At 47.8% G+C, this 15,749-nt stretch overlaps 1 protein-coding gene across 11 annotated transcripts in view; it reads left to right on the top strand.

Annotated features, from left to right (window-relative positions):
• NCALD (neurocalcin delta) overlaps positions 1-9,772 on the top strand; it is a 266,396-nt gene extending 256,624 nt beyond the window's left edge. For all 11 annotated transcript variants that reach the window (XM_084864608.1, XM_084864605.1, XM_084864604.1 and 8 more), the window contains 2 exons: positions 7,139-7,244; positions 8,926-9,772. In XM_084864608.1, coding sequence (XP_084720734.1) covers positions 7,139-7,244; positions 8,926-9,023 — 204 coding nt within the window. In that variant the 3' untranslated portion in view covers positions 9,024-9,772. The remainder of the gene's footprint in view (positions 1-7,138; positions 7,245-8,925) is intronic.
• The last annotated feature ends 5,977 nt before the right edge of the window (positions 9,773-15,749 follow it).

Below are 15,749 nucleotides of genomic sequence, written 5' to 3'. Positions count from 1 at the left end.
ATTCAGAATAATCTCTAAATCTCAAGATCATTAATCACATCTGCAAAACCCCTTTTACTATGCAAGTACTGAATATTCATAGGTTCCAGGGATGGACACATTTTGGGGGACCATTATTCAGTCTACCACATATGCCAAAACACAGTTATGCTCCCTTTTAAGAAATAATTTTGTGCTTTATGAACATCTGGATGAATAAGGAAAACCATATGCAGATTTATTTTTAGAGTCTTAAATGAATATTTTTACATTCATGTGTTTGTTTGTTTAAGTGACAATTTTAGGGACACGATTTAGGCCCAGTATTTTATCATTTCACTAAAATCGCCTCTCAGGAGTCTTAAGCCAGATAACAACTCTGACCTTTTCCCATGTTACAGCATATCCTCCCTTCCCAGTGGGGACAGCCCAATGCTGCAAGAGGATGGAGACTCCTTTCTGCCCCCCAGTTCTGTGTCTCCCAGTCCAGCCAGAGGCAGGTCTTAGTATGCACACCCATCACAGTGCAGGCTGTGTCTGAGGAAGGGCCAAGGAGCACATGAGTGGCATTGCCCATTGGGCCATGAGTGCTTAGATGTTCTCTGTGACCTTGGAGGTGAGGGAACACTGAATTTAGGGATCCATCAGTGGAACCCCAGCACTTCTAGGGAGAGGATGTAGGAAGAACATGGAGGTCAACTGTCCCTCCTTCTGTTCTCAGAAAGCAACGGAGACCCTTGAAATAATGGTAGGATTGCCATTGGTTAGGAATGATCAGTGTATCCAAAACAAAGATGAAGTGGGAACCAAGAGAAGAATTGGCATGTGAGAGTTGACGTCTTGGTCAACATTACCTTGCCTCCCTCTTTTTCAATCTCCCTTTTCCTTCACTTTCTTGGGCACATAACTTAATCTTCCTCTTCATTGTTTTTTATAATTTGTGAACTGAAACTATTTATAGCACTGGACTCACAGGTCATTGTAAGGGATAATTAGTTATTACAAGAAGAGCACCTAGAGCAGTACCTGACATGGATCGTTAGTCAAAAAATGTTGGCTGCTATTATTCTATAGAAGTTTCCAGAGCTTCTACAGGATGTTTCCTGTAAAATAAAAGGAGGTTATTTCTCACTTATAGATCAAGGCAATAGAAAATTTTCCACTAAGTTTTAAGTTAAACTTACCTTGTCATAAAATGTATGTTCACAATGAAAAAGGAGGTGACCCAACCAAACCTCCAGTTGGTGGAACTCACAGAAGTTCTTGGGTTCCTGGCCTTCTTCACTTGTTTTCTTTCCTGCTAAATACCAGCCTGTCTGGGAAGAAGCTAAAATTTGCAGGCTACTCTGATGTTCACCAAACTCAGATAAAAGAAAGATCACCTTTCTGGGAGAGAATGTGATTGAAGCCTGGAGTTCCCCAAATCTGAACTGTGTGTGGGCTTGAGCCCACAGTAGCACTTCATGCATTGGGACTGTTTGGGAATGGCCTGTCTGTGTTTGTTCTCAAATTCAAGTGCCTTCCTCCAGAGTCCTCCAGTTGCCTCAGCCCCCCAGGGCCAGCCTGAGGCGCAGGCAAGCTTTCAATGGCAACTGCACAGCCACCCAGGGTGGGCCCGAGGTGCAGACAAGCCACCCATGGTGGCTGCCCAGCTGCCCAGGGCTGCCCGAGGTAACCAGGCCAACTGAGGCTTGTGCTGCTGCTGCCATTAGTAGCAGCAGCAGAGGTGTGATGGTGGCATCTCCTTCCTCTGATCACCAGTCTTCTTCTGCCCTTGAGGGCTCCTGGACTGTGAGAGGGGACAGGCGGGGCTGAGGGAATCCCCTCCAGTGCATGAATTTTCAAGCACCGGGCCTCTAGTGTTAGAATAATTTCTAATTAGCATACTTATTATTCGGATGTTGGTTGCTTTAAAAAATACTTGGTGTTCAAATAACTGTTCCTACTTATAATTCCGGATTAATTGGCACTTTTGATGAAGACATAGTGAACTTCAGAATACCTTTCCTTTACCTCTTCACACCTTTTGTAAGAATGAAACCTGAAAGAAAGAGGTTGGGTGAGCACTGGCTGCCCATCACAGAAGATTTCATTTTTGTTTCTTTTAGCAGTAGTGGGGAAATAACTACTCTTCTGATTCACTCATGTGATGAATAAGGCATATAATTACAGCAACCAGATGAGGAGGGAGTGAGGCAATGGTGATGGCCATGTAAAGGTTTGGCCTCCAGGAGCACCAAGCAAACTCACCCAGTAACCCCAGCTGATGGCCAGAGCCCCAACTGTGACCATTTCAGACAACCAGCTTGTGAATATTCGTGCCACAGAGAACCAAAGTAAGGACCAGACAGTGCTGCACATCCTTTTCAGAACCACTTCTGAGTGCCATGTGAATTTCTCTCCCAATAATCTTTTTAAATTGGCGTCATAGATGATATAATCCTTGGGGACCTGAAACACTGTGCTCTTCTGATTCTGGAAAAAATAAATTGGGGTGGGGAGAGCTTCTAGTCCATTGTGATATGCCCCTGGGAATTGAGCTCCACACTCTTGCCTAATTCTCAGTTATGAATGTGGACCACAGATGTCACTCTGGAATGCAATTTAGATTTCTTTCCTGCAGGAAACTCTTGAAAGCAATCGCTTATACAAGTGACTTTCTCTTAGAGCTTATTTAGTGCTTGCTTATTCGTTGTGTTTGGTGTTTCCTTTTCTTGCTAGGGGATTGGTCTTATCACGAGAAGCCAATCTATAGTTTGTAACTCTTCGCATCGACTGTGCCATCTGGCACCGTGAGTGTTGTCCACTTCCCAAAGGCACCCCTCTGGCTGTTCCCTCCCAGTCTCCTCTGTGGACTCCTATTCCGTTTCCTGTTTCCTCTAAATGTGGATATTCCCAAGCCAAGTTTCAGCCACAGCACTGTTCTTTCATTCCCTCCAGAAGTCTCATCTTCTCAGTGCATGTTATGGGCTAGGCATAGTCATAGTGTTTTCCATGCTGTATTCATTTCCCAAGGTTATTGTGACAAATTACAATAAGCGGGGTGCATCGAACAACAGAAATGCTTTGTGTCCCAGGCAAGGAGGCCAGAAGTCCAAAATCAAGGTGTGGTTTAGGTTGGTCCCTTCCGGAGAATCCCGGGGGATATCTGTCCCCTGCCTCTTCCCTAGCTTCTGGTAGGGCTGGCAATCTTTGGCAGTTTTTGGCTTACAGGTACATCCTCCCATCTCTGCCTCCATCATCCGTGGCATTCTCTCTGTATGCTGTGTCTAAATTTCCTTTTTTTTTAAGGACGCCAGTCATCGGATTGATTGGGGTCTGCCCTAATCTAGTATGATCTTATTTTAACCTGATTATATCTTCAAAGACACTATTTTTAAATGAGGTCACATTCACTGGTTCAGGGTAGACAGGGATTTTTGCAGGACACCAGTCAACCAAGTACACATGCATGATCTCACTTCATCCTCACAACAACCTAGGCCCCATTATAAATGAAGAGACAGATTCTTCCTAAATCTTCACCTCTACTTTGTCTGTTAATGGGCATCGTAAAATGTTACACCAGTGCTTCAAGGTGCACATTCCAAAAACACTCATTGCCTTCTCCCCATATGTGAAGGCCTACAGCACAATTCCAGAATGTCTGCTTAGGACAGGAAAAGGGTTATTTGGAAAAGGCTGTTCGAAGCTGCTTTTGTGTAACACTTTACTAGGTGTACCGCTTAATAATGTGGATTTTTTTTCTTCAGAAAATTTGACATATGGAGGTTTAAAGCTTGTTGTCAATACAACAAAATAGCATACATATCAAATCGCATATATATCAACGTATGTGTAACTCTATCTACTGAAAAAAAAATCCGCATTATTAACACAAAGTACCATATATAAGACTGAATAAATATCAATTGCCCATATCTAAACTGATGGGTACCAACACTGACTTAAAATAAGAGTGGCTCAAGGAATAATAGATTTAAGAAAATATTAAGGCCTTTTTTGTCTTTATTTCAGGATGGATGAATGGGCTATTTACAAATAAATGAAGTTTTTGGAGGGGTGGGGACAAAATGAGTTTGCTTTTTTCAAGAAAAACTGTATCAAGCATGTCAAACTCACAGCCACTGGGCCACCTCATGCAGCCCACCGGCTGCAGGTTTGACATACTTGCCTTACAGGAAGCCTAATATAAGAATGAAGTTGCTGTGGTTGAAAAGGGGTAGGGCCTGTATTTTTCCCCCAACTGTAAACATACCTAAAACACCTTGGCAGGATATTAGGGAAGCTAATTATTTAACATACTGGAGGCCCATTGCACAGAGATTTGTGCAGTAGGCCTTCCTTCACTTGGCTACCAGCACTGGCACCCAAGACCCAGGCCTTCACTCTGGCCAGGGTTTTCACTCCAGCCGAGAGTCTTCGCTGACTCTGGCCAGAGCCTGCAGGCTTCTCGCTGGCTCCCCTTCACTCCAGCCAGATTCTTTGCTTCGCTCGGCTAGAATGCTGCTCTTGTAGCTCCCTCCGCCCCTCGCCCTCCACCTTATAACAAGTGTCCTGCCCCACCTGGCTGCTCTGTGCTTGGAGCAGCTGGGGGCAGGACTGCTGCCATCTTTGTCCTGCTGATTTGCATATTATCTCCTGATTGGCTGGTGGGCGTCTTGGAGGAACAGTCAAGTTACATATTTCTCTTTTATTGGTGTAGATTCTTATAATTCTAAATAAAAAAGCACTTACACCATTCCAGATATGTAGATATTCACCCAGTTTTAAAAGTGTTTCCAAGAAAGACCCTTGTGGCCTCCTTTCCTGGTATGTAATAGCCTTCGATGCAGGGTGCTGGCCTTTACCTGTAATCCAAGAATGGCCCTGAACTGCTTAACTTCTCTTGCCCTTGGTTGGTTGTTGTGGGGCCTTGGATGTTCCTCCTGTTTGAAGACCCAGCCTGGTTTTCTTCAGAGAGGGGGTTGAGCCTTAACTCTTGGAATTGTACCTGCCCCCTCCCCCAACAGAATTTATGAATTAGGGTGTGAGTCCTTCCTTCCCAAAGGGGAAGACAAATACAGGCCATGAGGAAGCTGGTAAGATGCCTGGCTACAGGGCCTGTGAGGGACAGAGCCGAAGCTGGGCCCCAGAGCTCTGCATTTACCCAGAGACAAGAATAGGGTTCTTCAAGTTTAATTAAAAACAGGATGTCCCTGCTGGGCCTCTCATTGGTGTTGCTAAAAATAAAGTAGGGAAGTAGCCTGGCTTCTTCTGGTTTAATCCCATTAAATTTGGGGGTGGGGGTGGAATTGGAGCTAATAAAAGACATGATTTGTTTCAGATTGCTGTCTGGAGTTGTGTCTTCTCCCTCCTTGTGCTCTGGAGTCCTGGATTTGGAAGTTCTAATGCAATCAGCTCTGGGTTGTTGATGCCGTGGGAAGCGAGCAAAGGAACAGACAATTCCCTAAATGTGATTTTGCCAGGCTGTCACCTACTTACTCTGGGGACCACTGGGTCTCGTCACCTCAGCTCTTTGCTCACTTCTCTAGTACCACCCACGTCATAGGCCAGCTTTTATGTAATTCCTGTCTGTGAGCTGATGCACACTCAAAACAAACAAAAACCAGCAACACTTAGTCTGAGGGCTATGAGAGCCATCTGTAAATGTGAGCCTCTTAAAGGAGCCCTCATTTCCTCCTCAACCCCACAGTGTGCTCCGACATTAGCTTCTTGCTCCATTCCAGAGCTCCATTTTGCAAATATAGTCATGGAAGAGCATCCTGACTTTCTTTGTGGGCTTTTTTTTTTTTTTCTTTTTCTTTTTTTTAATTTTGTATGAACCTGTCCTTATTTCTCTGTCCCAACCCAACTCCTTTTGCCTACTAGCTAAGGACTAAAATTCTTGGAGACTTTCTGTTGAGTGTGACAGTTCAATATTCCTGGTACATTGTCTCATAAAACCACTTATCTTCCTTTGAGGCACTGCTTTCAAAAAGTTTTACATTCATTTCTTTATTTTAGTAATGTTGTTCTGCCTTATTTAAAAGTAAAACCATGATGACAAGGATGGGGTAGATGATAAGGCCCGGTGTAGAATAATTGGTCAATAAATATTTGATGCATGACAGAGTGAATAAGTGAATGACTGAGTATGGGGTGGGAGAGTAAATGAAGAGCCCAGCAGATTTCAGATGCATCCAGTTTATCTCAAGCCCAAGATTGCATAACTATTTAATCCCAAACTTGGGTGACAGGTTGTTTCCACGGGGGGATATTTGGGAGCTCACTGAGAAGGAATGCAAGACAAATGCCATCAAAGGGAAGAGCATTGGACGGAGGGGCTGCTTGCCAGGGAGCAGTCCAGGGTTTGCACTTGCAGAAGGTCAGGTGTTTGCCATCCTGAGGGACCTCACAGGAGGACACAGCTTACCCCAGCCCATCGCTCAGGCCTGAGGAATGCCATCTGCAGCTGTTACACCCAGATTTCCTGCTCCCCAAAGACCACCAAGGAGCGGAGTTCGATGCAATAGCAGAAAGCCTGTCCTGTGCTAGCATGGGCTTTGTCCCACTTACATCGACAGCGGCGTGGCAGAAGAGCATGAGCTTCAACAGATCAAAAGGTTTTATAGGGGTGGTGATGTCACTGCTTTGGCTGACCCCGATTGGTTGGGTGAGGGCTAGGGTCCTGTTACAAAATGGAGGCTCAGGAGTTCCGCCCTGCCCTCTCATTCCCAGGAGTTAGCCCCGCCCTGCCCTTTCATAGCCTTCTCCTAGCAGCGCGGTCCTCGGAGGTCAGCATCAGGACCACACAGGAGCTTGGTAGATATGTGGGATCTCAGGCCCCCAGCCCACCCTCCTGAGTCAGATTCCGCATGGTCACAATCCCCAGGGCATCCATATGCGCCCTTCAGTGTGACACTCAGGGCTCCGGGGTCTCCCCGCCAGCTGCCCCTCCTGAAGGCTCTCAGTGCTGACATGAGCTCTGCGGCTTGGCTTCTCCCATTCGTGACTGTGCCTCTTTTCCACAGCAGACCAGCGGGGACAGGGTAGCTCCCTCTGTGAAGCGAGGAATTTCCCTTCAGCTCACCCGTGCATTTGGGAGGTGTAATGACGGGGCTACTGTGGGCCCCTCCACGCTGTTTCTGACATCCCATGCTGTCGTTTCTGCCTCCAGGCGATCTACAAGATGGTCTCCTCCGTCATGAAGATGCCTGAAGATGAGTCAACCCCGGAGAAGAGGACGGAAAAGATCTTCCGCCAGATGGACACCAACAGAGATGGTAAGAGGACCAGGCCACATGGCTTTGCTCAGGGTGGGGGCTGCTGGAGGGGCTGGGCATTCAGGCCGGGAAATGCCGCTCGAGAACAAGGAATTGGCTACGAGGACCTGGCTCAGGGACCTCCCTTTGTAAAAGGAGCTCATGCTGCCTGCTCCCCGGTGGTGAAGTTCTGAGGAGGATGAGGATGGGGACAAGCCCAGGCCACAGCAGGCTGGGTCCTTGCAGGACAGCTCATCAGAAAGTGGGGAGGGGTTTGGCATGCTAGCCGGACCCCTGTAGCTTTCACTTCGGCTGGCCAGGGGTTAGCGGACCCTCCTGCACATGCTCTGTGTTGGGTTGCCTGGAGCCCAGTGGGTTCTCACTGCCGCAGGGTGGGTAAGGATGGGAGGGGAGTGATGTGGACATTAGGTTCCTCCCTGAAGGTGCCATCTCCCCAATTCAAACCCAGCAAGGGGCTGCAAGCAAACCAAAGTGGAGGGAAGGTTGGATTTCAAGCTCAGAGCAGAGGAAGCTGTCACTGTTTCAACTACTGCATGAGCCTGGGCTTAGCTTGCACAATGGAACCAAGACACACAGTTTAGGGGGCGCCTGCTCTACAGATTGAAAGTAGATAGATAGATAGATAGATAGATAGATAGATAGATAGATAGATCGATCCCTGTCTTTCCCCTTCATGTGGAAAAAGGAAAGTTTGGTTAACCAAGAGCTAGGACCTGGGGAGGGGCTGTGGCTAAGCAGAAGACATATTTTGTTGGGGTAGACGGTGAGGGCTCCCATATAGGGCACCCCTCCTGCCTGGAGCTGGAATTAGGTGACCAATAGAGCAATAATAGAGGCCAGAGGACCGAGCTTCATTGAAGGATGTGGCTCCGTGGGCGTGGGGGCCAAACCCACAGCAGAAGAGAGCAGGGCAGCCAGGCATCAGTCCTTGGAGGGCCAAGGGGAGCACGTCCTGCCAAGAGGAAGAAGAGGGCAAAGCTAAGGAGACAGGCCCAGCAGCTCCTCCCAGGGAGGCCCCCCTGGAAGCACCGGGAATGGGGAGAAGCTTGGCCTCCCTTCTGGAAAGGACCTGTAAGAGGGGGCCCCAGGTGGCTGAGTCCTTCTCTCCCAGCCAGGCAGCCTAGGAGGAAAGCACCCTGATTGACGGGAGGGTGCCAAGGGGCAACCCCTGCCTTGCACACACACCCCTTTATTTTCCTTACGTTGATGGGTGCAGCTGTCCTAGAGGGGCCTCCCTCAGCATGCCCCCCCCCCCCTTTCAATCTCACTCAGCAAGCCTAAGTAACCCAGGTAACCGTGACATCATGGGAAGGAACGGCCTTGGTGCAGGGGGAGCCCAGCTCGGCCTCTTAGAGGCTGAGGGGACATTCCTTCCACAAATACCGAGAGAGCCCATCCAGGGCACCTGCAGCTGGAGAAGCAGGAGGGCTGGGGTCAGGGCAGGGTCACCTGCCAGGGCAGGCACATGGGGGCTCCCAGGAAGAAGTGTGCCAGCCAGGGGCGGGGCTGGCTCTGCAATCCCGTGCAAGAGCTGCCCCCTGGGCCTCCCGCTGGGAGGGTGGAGGTGTTGGATGGCAGGGACCAGGGGAGCCATCACTGCCTCCCAGATGCCGTGGGATGAGTGAGTTCTCCAGCTGCCACCTGCCGCCACTCACCCGTGCCCCCTCCTCTTGCTTCCTAGGCAAGCTCTCCCTGGAGGAGTTCATCCGAGGGGCCAAGAGCGACCCGTCCATCGTGCGCCTCCTGCAGTGCGACCCCAGCAGCGCCGGCCAGTTCTGAGCGCCGGCCAGTTCCCATGAATTGTAGAGCTGCTTGTGTTGTTCCCTTTTGATTTTTCTTTTTAACAGTTTTTTTTTTCTTTGCCAAACAATATTGACGGTGATGCTGTCCCCCCGCAGTCAGAGGCACCTCCCTCCATGCCGCCTTCCGCTTCTTTCGTCGTGGACGCTTCGTGGGAATGCCCAGAGCCCCAACGCCTCGGGGAGCGCATGGACCGTGCTGTCGTGCACAGACTTTGTGGTGTTCGTTGCTCTGACGACTTTCATCGTTTTTATGATTATTTCCTCTTGATTCTAACGTCTCTGTTCCAAAACCGAAGACGCGGGGAGGCAGGAGAAGGGAACCCCATCTGGCGCAAGCTTTGAGGGGCTTGCTTGGAAAACAAACTCCCTGTTGTCACACATGCCCCAAGGGTGATGGCACCAGATGTGGGGTCCCCAGCCTGGGAATGAGGAGCCTTCTAGGGCCAGGCTGTTAAAGGGGCCTGGGGAATTCCCCCCACAGGCCTGCTTCCCCCCCACCCCCTCCTTTCCAGCAGGCTGTAGTTTCTAAGCTGTGAACATTTCAAGATAAAGTAATAGTGGAGAGAAAAAGACGGCTCAGCTATTTTTTCACAGGTTTACACGAGTTGAGCTAAGATGAGTTTCTTTGGAAAGTGATCACAAATGGTAACTTGTATCCCAAGACCAGACCCATCTTGTTGCTTCTTGTGATTTAAAACAAACAAAAAACAAAAAACAAAAACAAAAGAAGAATGCTGTATATAAAATATTGGGTATTGCAGACCAAATTAAGTGTTTCGCCTTGTTTCAATGAAATGCATGTCTAGTGAGCACTAATCCAATCTTATTACAAAAGACTGTTTCTGGTAGCTTATTGTGAAGTAAGCCAATTATAATGAATGTCTATGTCTTGTTTTAAAGTCATATCTGTCTTTGCACCAATGCACCAATCAGCAGGTATATTTTATATATTCCAGAACAGTACCGAGTCATCCTGAACTAGCCCAACCTTAATGTTGAATGTTTTTCCAGAGTAGCAGTGCCTGGAGAATAGAAGCAGGGCAGGCCGAAGTGGGGACCCGCAAATGGAGCGCCAGACGGTTTACCTTATGAGAGATGTGAGGTGACGGGTGGCCCCCCAGCCCAGCAGCTGGTTGGCAGGATCACATTGGAGGTGTCTGAGCAGATGGACATTCTGTAGACCCGGGAGAAATGTAGTATAAATTCTCAGGACTTCCCACTGGTTTGGTCCTCATGAATGGTTAGGGAGTCGTATCTGGGAAGATGACTTTCCATGCCCCAACTGGCCCTACGGAGTCAGGGAGGGGACAATCATCTGATTCCTAATGAAGAAGGCATGGGTAGGTGCATCTGTGATTTTCATGGCCCACGATGGAGAATCCAAAGGTGTTTTCCATCTCCGTGTTCCTTGAATGAAAGTTTCTATTTCCAGAAGCGACAGCACAAATTTGAGCTGCTAGTTTGGTGACCTCAGGCACACTAGTTTGAACTGAAAGTTAAGAATGAAATTTGCTGATGACAGGGGAGCCATATTTCAATAATCAGGAGGCATGAGGAAACCCAAATGGTAGAGGGGGAGAACCTACCCCAAGAAAAGGCAGAAGGCCCCCAGTGGGTCCGTCTCCTGCCTCGCTACTTCCTGTAGACCAAGGACCACAGAAAGGGAGACATCGTAGCCATGAGGAAGATGATGCTGAGCCCTTTCTAACCTCCAGATTCTTGTGTATTTACTTGAATCCACCTTAACGGGTAGCAAAAATCCAAATTTGTGTGGTTGACCAACATGAACCCATTTTGCAGGATGAAATTTGAGACGTGGACTCCTTAAAATCATTTTAATCCTCCTCCGAGTGTGCGTTTCTCACAATTGTTTTACACGGAGACTTGCCAAGTTCCTCCATGGCCCGGGTGGGAAAATCTAGTTTTGGAAAAATAGGAGATTAACCTAAGACGTGAGTACAGAGTGAGGGAGGGGACCAAGCACCTCTATCAGTAGTGTCCAGGAGGCACACCTCACTCTCTCCCCATCTTGACTGAAGACCAAAATCCTCCTTTGAGTCCTCCTTAGAGTGTGGAGCGAGCTCATGTCTGGGAAACCCACCTGGGCTCTGTCCTTGGTCGTGATATCTTGCTGAACCAAACTCACTTTGTTTCCTAGAACCCGAAGCCGGAATGAGGAGCAGGGAAGAGGGTCTCCAGCTGTTTAGGAAAGAAAACAAGAGCCAGACGCACGGCTAATGAACGCCGACACACTGGGGACATACAGAAATAGTCCTCATCCTGGCCTGCCATTGACCCTGTCTGTATTTTCTCGAGGGTTGTTTTTCTTCTCCTCCTTCCTGGGAAGGCCTTTGCAGGACGAATGCAATGCACTCGTTTTGGCCAAGGGACCCTGCGGCACACAGAAAGCGGGATGCCTGAAGGTTTATGTCACTCCTGCGCCGGGCTGTTCATTGTCATTGCTGTGTTGAGGGATGGATTCTGCTCTGTCTGAAATCAAAACCAGCCTGTGATGTTCAAGGGACTGGAATAAAGTGGTTTATAAATTGAAGGATGATACGGAGTGGTTGACTCTTCATATCCCTGTTTAGGGTCGGGAAGGGGTGCCAAGGGGGCTGTCCCACCCATCTCTGTGCCCCAGGGGGCACAAGTGGATTTAATCATATGCATACTTATAAACCCATCATTTGGAATGGACCCGATATCGGTTGACTTTGTGTCGCTCTAGCTTAGCAGTCAGGCACGTTGAGTGTTTAGTGGTTGGAACATGAGGCTTCCATGCCGAAGCTGCCGCTCCAGCTGAATCTGTGCCTGTGTGAGGGTCCGGGTGCCTGTTCTGGCCTCTTCCTTCTGGGTACAGTTTCTGCCCTCGAGAGACACAAGAAACCAAGGTTTCTGAAAGTGAGGGCAGGGAGGAATCAGAGAGGCTGCTGAGGCCCAAGCCCCATCCAAAAGCATCCTTGGTCTACACTTGGGCTTCCGTACTTCCCTCCACTTATGGCCTTCACGTTCTTCTCACCTCTCCTTGCTCACACCTGCAAACCCTCATTCTAACATTAGGTGCAATGGAAGGAGAAACTGAGGCAAGCTCTCCTCCTCTGTGGAAGTTAGTGTTCTCCTCTCCCCTCTCTTCGCCTCTCAGTCTGGAGAAGAGTCAATAGAAAAGATGACACGATACAGAGTCCACACCCTCAAAGCCACTACAGATCAACTGTGCCTTTGTTTTTTGTTGATGTCGTTGGCCCTGCCTCCAGCACAGAAAGCCATTAATGTAGGGAAAAAATGGCTGGGTGTCAGCTGTAGTAGTTGCTTCATGGGCCAACTACACCTCATGTTAGAGTTGAGTTGGCCTGGAGTGGGGTATTTTCCTACGTTATACGTTTGCTCTTTATGGACCACAATGGCCCTGGAGCACACGACTATGCAGCATGATTAGCAGCATGTCATTCGTGGCAGCGATGATGAGAAGGTGGTGGGAGTGTCCAACCTAATTAGGAACCTGCAGTCCCACACTTATTGTGAGCCAACCCGGAAATTTCCGGCAAATTTCCAAACCTGAGGCTCCTATTTACAGGGCATTGTCCCAACCCCCCAACCCAACTGGACCCCCTCATAGCCTAGTTCAGGCATGGAGGGTACACTTCAGTTGAGGAGGAGATGGCGTGTTTGTAGTCTTGGGGCGCGGCTATAGTGTTTGGATGGGTTCAAGCCTCAGACTCTTGTGAGGGCACAGTCCTCTTGGGGCGACGTGCAAGTCCCTACTTGGAGTGCAGAGCCTCCCCACCCCGCACAATGATAGCTTGAACCTGTGGTCTGAGCACATGGCCCATGCGCCTGAGTGATGTGGGCTTGATAGAGTTCAGGTGCATGTAATTGAGTAGATTCGAAACCCATGAGAATGCTATAAACATCTTGACCACGCCCTCACTTTGCCTCGTGACTTCAGCTCTAAAATAAAGATGGCTTGTGAGTGTTGGCGTTCTCGGGAAGCAGCGTCCCACGGAGACCCAGCTTTCATTCTCTTATCTGTCTTTTCTAAGCCTTTTAGCCACCCCCTCTCAGGGTCACCCTTGGCCGTGCCAGCAACATGGGGAGATCAGGAAAACTGTGTTTGGGAGAAACGGGGATGCTTTGCATTTGCCTCTCCCGTCTTCGTCAGAAGAAGCTCAGCACTCCCCCGAAATTTTCTGCTTTTCAAGATGGCTGAAGAAACAAGAGGAAGAAAAAGAAGTTCAAGCCAAGGATCTAACCAATGGTATGTTCATCTCAGTTTTCTCTATTCTAGTACACCGACCGCGTGTCAGGACGTAGGTATTCATGTGCCATGCTGGTCCCAGGCATCCCTGGGGTTGCAAACAATGATCACTCTGAGAATATTCCACAGAGTGTAGTTAACTCCTGCCGTGGTCGGCAAACTGCGGCTCGTGAGCCACATGCGGCTCTTTGGCCCCTTGAGTTTTTAGCAAAGGCCGGCTTAGGAGTGCCCTAATTAAGTTAATAACAATGTACCTACCTATATAGTTTAAGTTTAAAAATTTTGGCTCTCAAAAGAAATTTCAATCGTTGGACTGTTGATATTTGGCTCTGTTGACTAATGAGTTTGTCGACCACTGCCCTAGGGCAGCTCACAGAGGGGTTAAGGGCTTGGGGAGGTTTATTTCATGACTTTTTTTCTCCACACTATTCCAGGAAGGTGGTAGACCAGAAAACCCCCTCAGGGAGTGTTTTTTGTTTGTTTGAAATATATTTTAATTGATTTCAGAGAGGGAGAGGAAAAGAAAGGTAGAAACACCAATGATGAGAGGGAATCATTGATTGGCTTCCTCCTGGAATATTTCATGTCTTCTTTTCTCCACACTATTCCAGGAATGACTTTTAAACCATTCTCCAGAAGAGATAGTGTAACTACAGTGGTGCCTCACACAACAAACTTAATTCGTTCCAGGAGCAAGTTTGTTATGCGAAAAGTTCGTTATGTGAAACGCGTTTTCCCATAACAATACATGTTAAAAAAAATAATTCGTTCTGTAGCATAAAATATGCTAAGATGACATAAAAAAAGATAAATTTTTTGTTATTATTTTTATTTAGATACATCTAAAAACATAATTTTTTTAAAAAAAAACACATTTTTTTAATTTTAAGACAGACTAAGTAGAGTCTACCGAATCTTGCACATCTTCATCCATTTTCTGCTTTTTGGCCGATGGTTTCATGAAAAACCTGTCCAAAGTCGTTTGTTTTTCTCTTTTCTCCAACATCTGCCGGAAATAATGGACAAGAGTATCGGAGTAAAGATCGTTGATCCTGTTTGCTTCAGCTGAATCCGGATAGTGGGCATTGGTAAACTCCTGAACTGCTTTCCATTTGACCAGGATGTTCTTGATGTCAGCAGTTGGGATTGGTTGATTGTTTGATTGTTGCTCCTCGTTATCAGATGACGCTTCCCTTTGAGCATTGTCCTGTTGCTGGACCAGAAGTGCTTGGAGCTCTTCAGTTGTCAGCTCTTCTTCGTGTTCCTCGGGCGAAGCAGTCGTGGAAGCTCGGGCAAAGCGGTCGTGGAAGCTCGGGCGACTTCGTTGTGTGAAACGAAGTTCGTTGTATGAATCATGAAATGAAGTTCGTTGTGTGCAGCGTTCGCTGTGCGAGGCGTTCTTTATGCGAGGCACCACTGTACTTCAAAATTCTGGACAGCTCAGCTTGCCAATCCTATTCAATATTCATAGCTCTGACATCAATGTATCACACACATGCAGACAGATGGACAGACTCTCTCTCAAAATGTATCTTTCCAATATCAGTATTTAATCACTTTTCTGGTCTCACATGGAGTGTTCAATGCTGGCCCCACACAGAACCATGTACTATATACATGGAGTTGTATGTGTGTGTGGAGTTGGGGAGGGGATAGGAGTTATTAGCAAAGAAGTCCACAAATCACTGGTAAGTTCTGTCCAGCACCTTAAAAATGATTATGAAGTATCTTACACCTATGTTCGATGGCAAAGAAGAAGTCAAGTTCTTTCTTGAGTGGTACATGAGAGAAGTGTTTGCTACCCAAGAAACAATTGGGTGATATTTGCCATTAGTAGCCTTTCAACACCCCCTTCGTCTCTTTTGCTACTTCTGGATGATCAGGGGCCCCTCAATATGCTCCCCAAATACCCACGCACCCATTTAGCAGAGCTCAGAGAAGTGCAGGGATGAAGGACCTACAGACAAAGGATGTATTATATTAATTAAGGTGGTAGACCAGAAAACCCCCTCAGGGAATGTTTTTTGTTTGTTTGAAATATATTTTTATTGTTTTCGGAGAGGAAGGGAGAGGAAGAGAGAGGTAGAAACATCAATGATGTGAGGAAGTCATTGATTGGCTGCCTCCTGCATGTTGGACTGAGCTCACAACCCAGGCATGTGCCCTTGGTTGGAACCAAACCAGGGACCCTTCTGTCCGTAGGCTGATGATGCTCTATCCACTGAGCCAAACCCGCTAGGGCCACTCAGAGAATGTTTAAATGTGAAAGTAGAGCCCAATGAATCTGTTAGAGAACCTTTTAGAAGGAATTGGTGGTGGTGTCGACAGGGGCCCGTTCAGATCTGCTGCTGAAAGAACCTGCTTCTGGAAGCACAGCTCATTGACACGCTCCAGCTGCAGCTTTTGGCGCCACCTGTGTTCACTCTGAGCCACTCTTCCCAGGCTGCT

The sequence above is a fragment of the Pipistrellus hanaki genome, assembly GCF_964339955.1.
Source record: "Pipistrellus hanaki genome assembly, chromosome: 17".
Classification (NCBI taxonomy): domain Eukaryota; kingdom Metazoa; phylum Chordata; class Mammalia; order Chiroptera; family Vespertilionidae; genus Pipistrellus; species Pipistrellus hanaki.
Note: the sequence above shows the minus strand (reverse complement) of the source record. Positions and strands in the feature narration are given on the sequence as shown.